We start from the raw sequence: 12,505 nt of genomic DNA, 5'->3' as shown, positions 1-12,505 counted from the left end.
TTAGTTTAGCATTGGGTCATCACAGGTGCAATTTCCAGCCTCATCATTCCCATTAAAACCTCCTATTTCCTTATGGGCAACAGGTAAGTTTTTTGTTGTTTTTTTTTTAAAGACTTTTATTTTTAATCTCTATACCCAATGTGGGGCTTGAACTTACAACCCCGAGATCAGGAGTCACATGCTCTACCAACTGAGCCATCCAGGTTCCCCAACAGGTAAGTATTTCTTATTCATTGCTCTGACTTACTTGGTAATCAGTAAAACCATGAATGACATACGGTTAACAAACCTGAAACATTTTTAAAAGTGTTTTTAAAGTCTTCTAGATTAAAATATTTTTATACAAACTTTTGTGTAGAGTTAAAAATATTTTGTCTGACCAGGACAAACATAAATTAACTGGTTATAGGACCAGTGCTATGGGTCAGCCTTTTGATTATTATTAGACACTGAATTTGACCATATCACAAATTTATTTTGAACTTGAAAAATTAAAGTACTTTGTAATGACATAACAATATCATGCTGCTGTGCTCTTTTTTTAATGTTTATTTTTGGGAGACAAAGAAAGAGCACAAGCAGGAGAGGGACAGAGAAGGGCGGGGGGGGGACAGAGGATCTGAAGCAGGCTCTGTGCTGACAAGCAGCTAGACCAATGTGGGGCTTGAACTCACAAACTGTGAGATCATGACCTGAGCCAAAGTTGGACGCTCAACGGACTGAGCTACCCAGGCACCCCTGCTGTGCTCTTTGTTAGAGATGATTTTATTTATTATGGTTAAAAAATGGGGAAAACTTCAGTACTTCTGAAATACTATATTTTCCACACTGCAAAGACTGTTTCATTTGAGAAAATCACAGAATAAAAATATCAATGAAAACAACAACAAGGTTTCAGATACATCCATGAGATTTAAACTTTCAGTTAGAATTCAAACCAAGACACTTTCTCATGCCATATTTGATTTAAATCATTTAATCCAACAAATCTCTAGTAAGCATCAATCATTTTCCAGACACTGTTAGTCACGGGGATATAAAGTTGAAGGAGATCAAGGTGTATCCCTTCAGGGCATAAGTGAACTAGATATAACACGCCATGGGAATGCAGAAGAGGAACAATTAATCCTACAGTGAAAGATTCAGAGCATCAAAGAAGAAGGGCTATTTTATCTGGGATATGAAATATGAGGGCTTCTGTTGGAGAGAAAGAAGGTCAGGGGTTATTGGCATTTCAGTGAGAGCTAATATCATTTGAAATGACAGCATACGCAGGACCAAATGTGGACATAATTCAGCTGAAGTGACAACAGGAACAGCTCTGACCAAGTTCACACATGTGCAAGAAAAGACAACCCATCATAACTACTGGCCAAGTGCAATTGTAAGATATTATTGTCTGTATGAGGTACCTGGATATCAGAGATGGTAAGGTGTGAAAGAGTGTCTTCAAATCAATGAAACATGGTAATTACCCAACTAGATTATCTTGGTAATGAGGGACTGCTGATGGAGATTGTAAAATCTGCTTAATTGGAATTCCTATGAAATACACATATACACGTACCAGGTAATTCTTACCAAACTTTATACAACGTCCAGGAAAACAAAGTCAGAACATCCAGAAAATGTCTCACTTCAAAGATGGAGTGGGGAGAAAAGTCATTTTGGCATGTAGCAGAAGAGGATATGCGGATCAAAGTATAGCCAGAGGACATCTCCAGGCACAAGAAATACTGTTGCTGTTCTGAAAAATCCACTGGTGATAATGTAATCCCATCTCTACCCACTGCCCACCTCCTCGTGAATCACGGAGAGTCCCGCAACACCCAATGAAAGAGCACCGCTCCCTTCCCATCTCCCTCTCTCCCCTACTCATTCAGTCTTCCATAAAGACGGACATCAAGTTTAAGATCCTCTGCAGGGTGGACTGAACACCTGAACACTTCAAACTAAAGTCAATATGAACCTAAAAAATAAATAGCACAACAAATAGCAATCATCTTTTTAAGGAGAAACAGAACTCATCCTTAAACTCTGAAGTTTAGAAAAATTGGGGAGAGATTTAACATATTCACTGCTTGTTTTTTAATAACTTTTAAGTCTCTAAAGTCAGTTTGTTTACAAACACTGAAAAATCAATACACCTGGTCTACCCACCAAAATATTAGCCTTGAGGTGCTATGTTAACACTGTGCTTTATACAGACAATAATCATTAGCACAAATAAACAGCTAGATTTTTTTCTAAAAATTTTACAATATACCAAAGTAGAGAGAATAGTATAATATGCTTGTTACCCAGCTTCAACAATTCTCAATAATGACTAATTTTAATTTATGTTTTCACCATTCCTTCAGTCTGGAATATTTTGAAGCAAATTTCAGGCATACTATTTCTTGAATTAACTTCACTCCAGTGGTTTATTACGGACACCTCAGATGCTTATGAAGCTGATAAAAGAATCTTTGATATTGAGGTTTATAGGAAACCACCAGAGCATCTTCCAAAGTGGCTCATATGAGAGTTCTTTCTAGTCACTCCAAATCTTCACCAACATTAGTTGTCAGTCTGAATTTTAGCTATTCCAGTGGATGTGTTCTGCTGAATTAGCTTATAAATGCCTTTAATATTTGTTGTGTTTTTAAAACTATGTTAAGTCCAACATCTTTTTTGGGGTCTGTTTGTGAAAAGCAGGCAAAATTGTTTTTTAAAAAAGAATTCAAGCTATATTAAAATAAAGAAACACGTAATTCTCTTCACATCATTTGAAAAATTCAAGAATTTCTCCTGTAATGCAACACAGACATCACTGAAAAGCTGCATACTGCAAAGCAGTGGATTTAAAAATAAGGTATATGAGAAAAAACAGGGTTGGCACAAACCTAAAAACAGATGCCACCTTGTAAACAGAGAACAAAACAATAGCAACACTAATAGCACAATTAAATCTCTCAAAGGCACTGCCAACAAGGTCACTATCAGATGATACCTTTCAGTCCTAAGTCCTGAGTCATTTTTTCCCTTCTTTATAATAAGGGCATACAACTTGTAACACAGATCAATTTTATCAAAACTAAATACGGGCTCCAGGGAATAGCTAACTCCATCAATCAATTTTTGTAGCACAGGTGTGAGGGGTCCTAAAAACAATATCTTCACACGTCTTTCTTGTGCATCCACAGTTTCACCCCATAATACTACAGAAAGTGAAGCAGTTCATGAATCCTGCAAACCAGCCGCTTCTTTCACCAGAGAAAGGTACTTCTGCAGGTTTTCCACTTCTTTCTTAAAACAGTCCTACATTCTTTCATTGTGATCACTTTTTTGCTCAGCCCAGAACATTAATATGCTGGGAAAACTGCATGTGAATCAACAGAGCAATTTCCACTTTACACTGACCCTGTTCTCTCGCTATCTGATGGTGGATAAGTTAACTCGTGTTAAAAAACACATAGGTAGGAAAATAAACCATACGGGAAAAGCCCATTTTCAAAAAGAAACCCAAAACTCATTGGATTTAACTCTTGCTGCATGAACCTCTGTCCAAAGTCTCATATTTTTGGTCATTCTATCAGTAGTTTCTTTTTCTTTTGAGGGTCCTTTTTTGGGCCATCTTTACAGACCACAGAAAGCTCAAGTTTCCTCCAGCCTGAGATGCTGCTCTGACTTTTTCAAATTTGGCACATACCAAAGCACAGACTGAGTTTTTTATAGGAATCAGAGGCAGATAAGAAGCAACAGCCAAGCTGTAAGTTCAAAAGCCTCACAATAAAGGCATAAGGTGATCTGGAGAATCCTAGATAGCACTCCTAGGATTAACAGCTGGAAATTTCTGTATATTCTTCAACATTTTAAACTGTCGTTCCAGTACTAGATTCTCATTATAGTCCTCATGTTACAATCAGATCAAAGGTTACTTTAGGTTTAAAACCCCACATAACTGTCATCCACTGGTCAGATGTTACTCTTCACAGACACTTCTTTGTATAAATTCCCTTCCCCATTCATTCTGACACACTTTACTTAACAGTAGCATTCCAGGACTTGATCAAGTTTTAGCCTGACCTCCAGGAAGTATCTTGTGTGAAAAGCCACATGTACATCAGATATGATTACCCCAGAGTATTGTGGGGGCAACCGTTTAATGTAATGGTACTACTAAAGCAGTAGCACCGAGAGGAATTCTAAGTGAAAACTGTCTGGGGCCCCTGTGTAGCTCAGTCAGTTCAACATCTGGCTCTTGATCTCAACTCAGTTCTCACAGCTGTGAGTTCAAGCCCCACAGTGGGCTCCACAATGGACGTGAAGCCTACTTAAAAAATAAATTAAAATCAATGGAAAATGTTTGTAGTTTCTTTATCACACTCATCCTCACATCGCTTCAGGGCATTTTAATACCTGAAGGACATTCCTGTACCAGGATATGTATGGAAAGCCTCATCTCATTTAGAAATGCATATCTATGGGGAAAATGCAAACTATACTAGAATAAAATGAAGCACAGAGCTATTTTTACTATGCTAAAAGCTGATATTGTCATTTATACTGAGAAAGAGATAAAGTATGCATACAGGCAAATTTCCACAAAAACAATAAGCCAAAGTATGTACAAATTTGGAAGAACATCTCCTCAGAACTTACTAAAAATAACTCACCAGTATTATGGGTGCCACTTTCGGTGCTAAAGCTAATGAGTAATCTCTAAACAAATTACAAAATAGTTTTTGAAAGTCTGAGTTCAAATAAATATGAATTCTTAACTTTAAATGTAAAAGAAAAAAAAGGTATGTATGTGTTTGTTTTTGCTTCTTTTGTGAATCCAAGTATCACAGATCAGGAGGATCTGGTTTATGATGTTCTTTCAGTCCTCAAACTTTTAGATTTGTTGTTTTTATGTGTTAACTTTTTATTTTTAAATAATTTCAGACTTCTAGAAAGATCATAAGATTACAAAAAAATTCCTCATTTACCAAGATTTCTCAAATGTTAACACTGCAGAAGAGATGCCCCTTTACCCTTAAATTAAATACCTGTATTTCTTAAAAACAAGGTTATTTTCTCACATAATTTAATACAAATATCAAAATCGGGAAATTAACATTTAATAACAAAATACTACTATCTAGTCTACAAAACGTATTCAGATTTTTTCAATTGTCCCAACAATGTCCTTTATAACAAAAAGGAAACCCTGGATCATAAACTGCATTGGGTTTTTCTTATCTCTTTAGATTCCTGTAACCTGGAACAGGTTTTTGGGTTTTTTTGGGGTTTTTTTTGTTTGTTTTTTTTGTCTTTCATGACATGGACATTCTTAAAGTGTATAGGCCAGTTATTTTGTAGAACTATCTTCAGTTGGGTTTGTCAGATGGTTCCTCAAGATGAGACTCAGGCCAGATGTTAATAAACTTATTGTGATAACTGTTTTGCAAGATATACAAATCTCAAATCATTATGTTGTACACCTTAAGCTTTTACAATGTTATATGTGAATTACATCTCAATAAAACTGTAAAAAATAAAACCAAACATAAAAAAATGGGGGAAAAAAAAAAAAGGAAGAGGAGACTCAGGCTGTGCTTTTCTGGCCCAAGTACCACAACAGCAATACTGGGTACATCTTGGTGCATCCGCTCAGGAGGCAAGGATATCAGTCTGTCCCTTCGCCGGTGATAGGGACTTTGATCCCTCCGTTAATGTCAATCTGACAGGTTTCTCTATTGTAACATGGTAACTTTCTAATGTTACTACATTTCCTTTCATAATTAATAAACATCTTATGGTGGGGCTCAGTCAGTTGAGCATCCAATCCTTAATTTCGGCTCAGGCCATGATCTTGCAGTTCATGGGATTGAGCCCCACGTCGGGTTCTGCACTGACAGCACAGAGCCTGCTTGGGATCCTTCTCTCTGCCCCTCTCCTGCTTGAGCACACATGCATGCACACTCTCTCTCTCTCTCAAATAAATAAAACTTTTAAATAAAAAATAAATACCTTATGAGGAGATACTTTCAGACAATGTCAATATCCTACTTCCATTAATCTTTTACTCATTAGTTTTAACACAGATTTTTCAGTAATTCCCCCCTTTCCAGAACTTTCTAAGCTTAGCATGAAGCTCCTTTTATCTCATGTCTACCTGCACAAATGGAGCTACTGCCAGCATCCACTCTGCTCTGAGACCCCTGAGACTCAGTTAAGATCTCAGGAATCCACACATACAATCTCTAGGGCAGGATCACACAAGGACACTCACAAATAAAGAGGAAACCTAGTCTATCGTTTCTTCACATGAAAACGAGAGCGTACCCTCGAGAGATTTTGAGCTGGCAGCTGAGAGCCGTGTAGCATTCCTTGCCTTTGGTGCTGAGAAAACAATGGCCCAGTATTGTATAGAGTTTTACGCCAAAATTCTTCTATTTCACAGTTGAAAGAACTCATTCAGGCAAGTAATATATGTCCAGTAGCAATAATATAAACACTTCATCTTCAACATTTTTCTTTAAAATGTTGGTAATTTAAAATTTTACATATGTTACCATTTTCCAGAAAAGACTCCCCTCTCCCCCAAACCAGAATTCGTAGGTGAATTTTTTGTCTGCCCTCTTTTTCACACCCCTCCCACTTAAAGCTCTTTTCCCTCCTCTACCCAAGGCTTTATGTCCCTAGACTAGAAGCAATCTGGTGAAATCTAATAAAGGGCAGAGGGATGGATGAGTGCTCTTCTAGTCCTAGATTCTACAAAACTGTCCTTACCTGCTGTGGAAAACAGGTGCGGACTGAGTGCTCTGTGTAACCAAAAGATGGCCCTTCAAAGACAGCTGTTGGGAGCTTCAGAACTTCCTTCAGAAACTGGTCAAACTTGCTAAATATCATTAAGCCATTGGAATCTGACATCTGGGAGAAAACATCTATGAGAACAAAACCAAATAAAGTCAAACTAGAAAGAAATATAAACTTTTTATAAATGACTCTATGTTATTTGTATACTGGTCAAAAGTACCATTAAAAAGTACCATAAAGCTATTATGATTTTTAGTTAATATGTGTTCTCCTTCTTATTAACATTGTATAGTTCCTTTACTGCCCAGCCCTCTCTCCCACCCACTTAATATCTACCTAAATATTAAACCCAATAACGATTCATGTATGTCTACCTACCTCCTCTTTTTGAGTGTACATAACTGAATGATATATAACTTATTTTATTTATAACAAACTTTGTTCCAAGAAGAATTTGTAGCAACATACCTTTATCTCTTAGCATTTATGTATGTGTTTATATAAGACATATGCATGCTTGGGTTTATGAATATATTAGCATATTGATTTGGGGGTATGAAACTGTATTATATTTATATATTCATATGCTACTAATGTAATGTATTCCTGTGAAGGAATAAATTTGAAGGAAGCATAAAACATGTTTAAAATATTCCATTCAGTGAGTTCCAAAGTAGAATAAAAAGAACTCCTATAAATTCTTCTACCCCAAGATACTTTGATACTATAAGATCTTATTTTTACCATAAAGTCTGACTCAAGCAGATGGGAAAGAAATTTCTAGTAATACTATTTCTTTATCTTCTTAGAGAGAGTCTTTTCTCTCCAGTTAGTTCTTCCTCTCTTCTCATTCATAGTCGGGGAGAAAAAGAAAAATCACCAACAGCCCAAAATCAATGTGTCAGAGAAATGTGACCTAAGCTTTTTTTCAAAGTATTGAGCTTCCTTATAAACAAATGGGTGAGTTAAACATGCACAGAAAAATCGTTTCCTGAGGCCCTGCCAAGTGTGGCATTTTAAAAAGTCAGATTCTATACATAATTAATAAGTATAGAACAGATATATATGTAATTGATATATGTTATATATGCATTATTCTTTAGGTTTAATTCGAGGTATTTATCCTGAAGCACTAGGTGTAGAAAAAAAAATACATTTGAAATATATTAACTAAAGAAAGATAAAATGTTAAATTATCAACTCCACAGAGTAACTTTTAAAAAACATTAACATTAGGGGTGCCTGGGTGGCTCAGTTGGTTAAGCGTGCGACTTCAGCTCAGGTCACGATCTCACGGTCCGTGAGTTCGAGCCCCGCGTCGGGCTCTGGGCTGATGGCTCAGAGCCTGGAGCCTGCTTCCGGTTCTGTGTCTCCCTCTCTCTCTGCCCCTCCCCCATTCATGCTCTGTCTCTCTCTGTCTCAAAAATAAATAAATGTTAAAAAAAAATTAAAAAAAAAAAGAAAAGAAAAGAAAAAAAAACATTAACATTAAAAAACAAGAAAGTATCAAAGGAATGAAAATCTACAATATATGCTCTCTAAATAGCTGTTAGTTTGTAGCTGGAGAAAAAGTATTAAATACTCATGGCGGGTGGGGAGATTCAATGAGAGGCTAAAAGAACTACAATCCTAGTGGAAGATAAAATCAATTAATTAACAAACAAATATTAAGTTCCTTCTATGTGGTCCAAGTGCCAAGCATTCTGCTAGGTGTCATGAAACACAACAAAGAAGTATGATGGGGGTCTTTATCCCCCAAGAAACTTTCAGTGTAGCTGAAAAAAAAAAAAAGATACATATGAAGCAAAGAAGAATTAAGTGTTAAATTGACACTAAGTGGAACAGAAAGAACAGAGACATAAAGATGCCTGTTAAGCCTATTTGTCAAGCACCACAACAGGTTGTAACCATGGCTGAGGCTGCCTGTAGCCACCCAAAATTAATTATCCTCGTTTCTACTAGTAATAGAACACTAATTTTATTTTGTACAGCAATGCACCCAACTAAGAGATTAAAACTTATAGCCTCCTTTTAGCAAGTCATGGTCATGTGACTAACTGGTAGCCAGTGAGACTATAAGCAGAAGGGTTATGAGGGACTTCCAGGAAGGTTGGTAAAAGAAAGCTGACTAAGCTGGAAATCAGGCCCTTCTTTCCTTATCCTCTTCCTCCTTTTGCTATCTGAAATGTAGTTATGATGGCTGGAGCTCCAACAGCCACCTTGGACTATGTGGTAATTGTGATTTTGTTACAGAAGTCATGCACTCGAATGGTAGAAAACAAAGGTAGAGAAAGCCTGGGTCCCAGATGAAATACCACATCAGCCTTGGACTACCTAACCCTGGACTTCTTTTATGTAAGAAAAAAATAAACTTCAGCTTTGTTTAAGACACTATTGTCCTGGGTTTTTGTTTTCAAGCAACAATCCCTAATACTAAGTGCCTTATACATTACTAAACAATACCTCATTTTACTCTCACAAAAAGGTGTATGTGTGTACACATAATTATTTAAATTTTATAGATAAGGAAACTAGCTTAGAAAGGTTAAGTTGCTTAGGGTTAAGAAGTTGGTAAGTAGCTAAGTCAAGATTTAAAGTTACACTTTAAAGTTATACTTCCCTGACTCCATCACACCACACTTCTTCAAAATGTAGTTTAGAATAGTTACAAAACACATAGGCAGTAACTGTCAGGGAAGTTCTAAAAGAAAGGAATTAGAAGCTAGGCCTTGAAAGGTATAGAATGATGAGGTCAAAAGAGGTTGGAGGTGGGGGCTGGGGGACACAACCAGAGAAGAGGAGGCAAGTGTCTATGGCAGGAATTTGTTATCTTTTTTTTTTTTGGGGGGGGGGGTAAAGCAGGAAACAGTGTACTGAAACAGTGTACTACATTCTTCAGTGAGAGACAATTTAGATTGAGAAATAAAGGGAAATAAAGACAGAATAAGAAACGTATCTGGCATGAAAGAAAACTTTGAAAGAGGAAATCACTTTGAATTTGGTTTAAAAACTCTTACGAAGGGAAAAGATATTTAGAAAGCTAAGTTTCTGTAAAATGAGACTGTTAGTGACCAACAGAATGGATAAAAAAGGAAGAACAGGACTGGGGAAATCAGCTACAAAACCTTGTGGAGGAGGCACAAATGAGGTAGCGAGTGTGTGAACTTCAGTAGTGACAGTAAGGTTGGGGGAGGGGGGGGGTCACCTCCAAGACATTTCAATGCAGGAAACGCCTGCTGATGGCAAACTGGATTAGGGAATAAAGGAATTTAAGAAGTTAGGGTTATTATTCTAAGTTTCCAGTTTGGGAAAATGACAACCCTGACTAAAAAACAAAACAAAACCAAAAAAACCCCTGAAGATACAAATATTTATCTTTGCACATAAGTGTATTTGAACCAATCAGCAAATGTCCATGCAGAACCATCCTGCAGGTAGTTAGAACCAGAGTACTGGGCCACAGCTCAGGACTGCAGATACAGAGCTTTGAAGATGTTGCCAATTATGTGAAAAACTGATGCCCTTTGAAGGAGGGGAGACCATAGTAACTTCATTTTTATTTATTTATTATGTATTTATTTTATTTTTTTAAAGATTTTTTTTTCATGTTTATTTATTTTTGAGAGAGAGAGAGCACGAGAGAGAGACAGAGCACAAGCAGGGGAGGGACAGAGACAGAGGGAGACACAGAATCCGAAGCTGGCTCCAGACCCTGAGCTGTCAGCACAGAGCCCGACGCCGGGCTCAAACTCATGGACCGCAAGATCATGACCTGAGCTGAAGTCAGACGCCCAACCAACTGAGCCACCCAGGCACCCCTAACTTCATTTTTAAATAGCTGGGTGCTAGTCTTATGAGGAAAATAATCATTCATTAAATCTGAACGAAAACAAAGGGTCGATATGGGATGTGGCAACGTGCCTACTACTCAGTATCTACCTTCCCCTGCCTGCTCCCCAACTGAACCCTGACGGTGATGAGAATGGCAATGTGCTCCACTTGAAAAACAACTTCCCAGTCTCTCTTGCACAAGGTAACTCTAAAGTGGATTTCTGGGAAGGCTTCTGCTTTCCTGAGAGAGGCACTTCTTTCTTCTCTCTGCTTCGAATGAGAACGTGAGGCCTGGCATGCAGCGGTCACGTTATGAACGTGAGGAGGAAAGCCATATGGCAGAGCAGGACGAGAGGATGGGACCTGAGTCTTTGATGACATCCTTAACTCACGGTACCAACTTTGACCTACCTGCCTTTGGACTTAATTTTACATGAGAAAAATACATCCCCATGTGTTGAAGCCGCTGTTGGTTAAGTTTTCTGTTGCCACTCAAGGTATTCAATAACTGATAAATTAGCAAGTTATTAAGTTCTACCCGCTAACTAAATGGTGGAAATATCCAAGACCAGAAACTTTAGCTGCCCAGCACATAAATACACATATCTACAGCTTCACAGTTACAAAAACATCTGTGTATATACTTGCACTGACACATCTATACCTAACTCATTCAGAGTAACAAAGGAAATAACTGACAATAAAATGACCAACCTTACCCTCAAAAAAGTATTATTTTCTATTATACTTTGTTACTATGTCCTATAATATGTTCAGAGTAATTTTTTTAAAAATTCACTAAAAAAGAAATTATCACTTAATAGGGCCATGTTACAATTATAAGAGAACCAGAACATGTTTCTTTGTTTGATTTAATAAGAGAAATACTGCCAGACCCCCAAATTGAAGGCACAGTGAAGTTAATTTATTATTGCTTGAGTTATTGGTTTACAAAGTATTTTTTTTTAAAGATTAGGCTTCTTTGATCTGTAAGAAAAACAGTAAAAAAGTACCGAAAATTTTTTTTAATCTTAAATGAAGCATAACAATGAGTGAAGTTACTGTGATTTACTATATACAAATACAAAGATCTCACCAAAGTAGTAAGTAAGAGAGGGGCGCCTGGGTGGCTTAGTCAGTTGAGGGTCTGATTTCGATTTTGGCTCACATCATGATCCCATCATTGGTGACATCAAGTCCCACACTGGGCTCTGTGCTATAAGCACAGAGCCTGTTTGGGATTCCCTCTCTCTGCCCCTCCCCAACTTGCATGCTCAGGAATGCTCTCTCTCCCTCTCTCTCTCAAAATAAATAAATAAACGTTAAAAAAAAGAAGAGACAATAAAATTTAATAAAAAATTAAACTAGTCCTCTAATTAAAGCCCTCAACCCTTCAGCATTAAGGGACTAAATTACTTCCCAGAACACTGGTTAATTTCCCCAGTAATTCTTTTTCTATTTATATACCTCTGAAAAAAGCTATGCTAATTCCCCATTAGATGTTTCCAGATTAAAATGTAGGCTTTCTCCCTTGTGAAAAACCCACAATCAAGTCCCTAAATGTATATGTATACACACTTTAAAAAATATTCTGGGGGTGCCTGAGTGGCTCAGTCAGTTAAATAGCTGACTCCTGATTTCAGCTCAGGTCATGATCTCACAGTTGATGAGTCTGAACCCCACATCAGGCTCCGGACTGATCGCGCAGGACCTGCTTAGGATTCTCTCACTCTCCCTCTCTCTTTGCCCCTTCCATGCTCTCTCTCACGCGTGCACGCTCTCTGAAAAATAAATAAATAAACTTAAAAAAAAATTCTGTCTTTTGTGTAATGGCAAAATAATTCTACTATTCTACCATCATCACATCTGTTTCAACCTTTTATTCTGG

The 12,505-nt window shown here is 37.3% G+C and overlaps 1 protein-coding gene across 21 annotated transcripts in view; it reads right to left on the bottom strand.

Moving 5' to 3' along the window:
- Window positions 1–12,505, bottom strand: part of DTNB (dystrobrevin beta) — a 212,898-nt gene that overhangs the window by 164,189 nt on the left and 36,204 nt on the right. For all 21 annotated transcript variants that reach the window (XM_019450241.2, XM_019450108.2, XM_019450168.2 and 18 more), the window contains exon 5: window positions 6,760–6,914. In XM_019450241.2, the coding sequence (XP_019305786.2) occupies window positions 6,760–6,914 (155 nt within the window). The remainder of the gene's footprint in view (window positions 1–6,759; window positions 6,915–12,505) is intronic.

This window comes from Panthera pardus, unplaced genomic scaffold, assembly GCF_024362965.1.
Source record: "Panthera pardus isolate Hobbes unplaced genomic scaffold, ASM2436296v1 HiC_scaffold_26, whole genome shotgun sequence".
NCBI lineage: Eukaryota > Metazoa > Chordata > Mammalia > Carnivora > Felidae > Panthera > Panthera pardus.
Note: the sequence above shows the minus strand (reverse complement) of the source record. Positions and strands in the feature narration are given on the sequence as shown.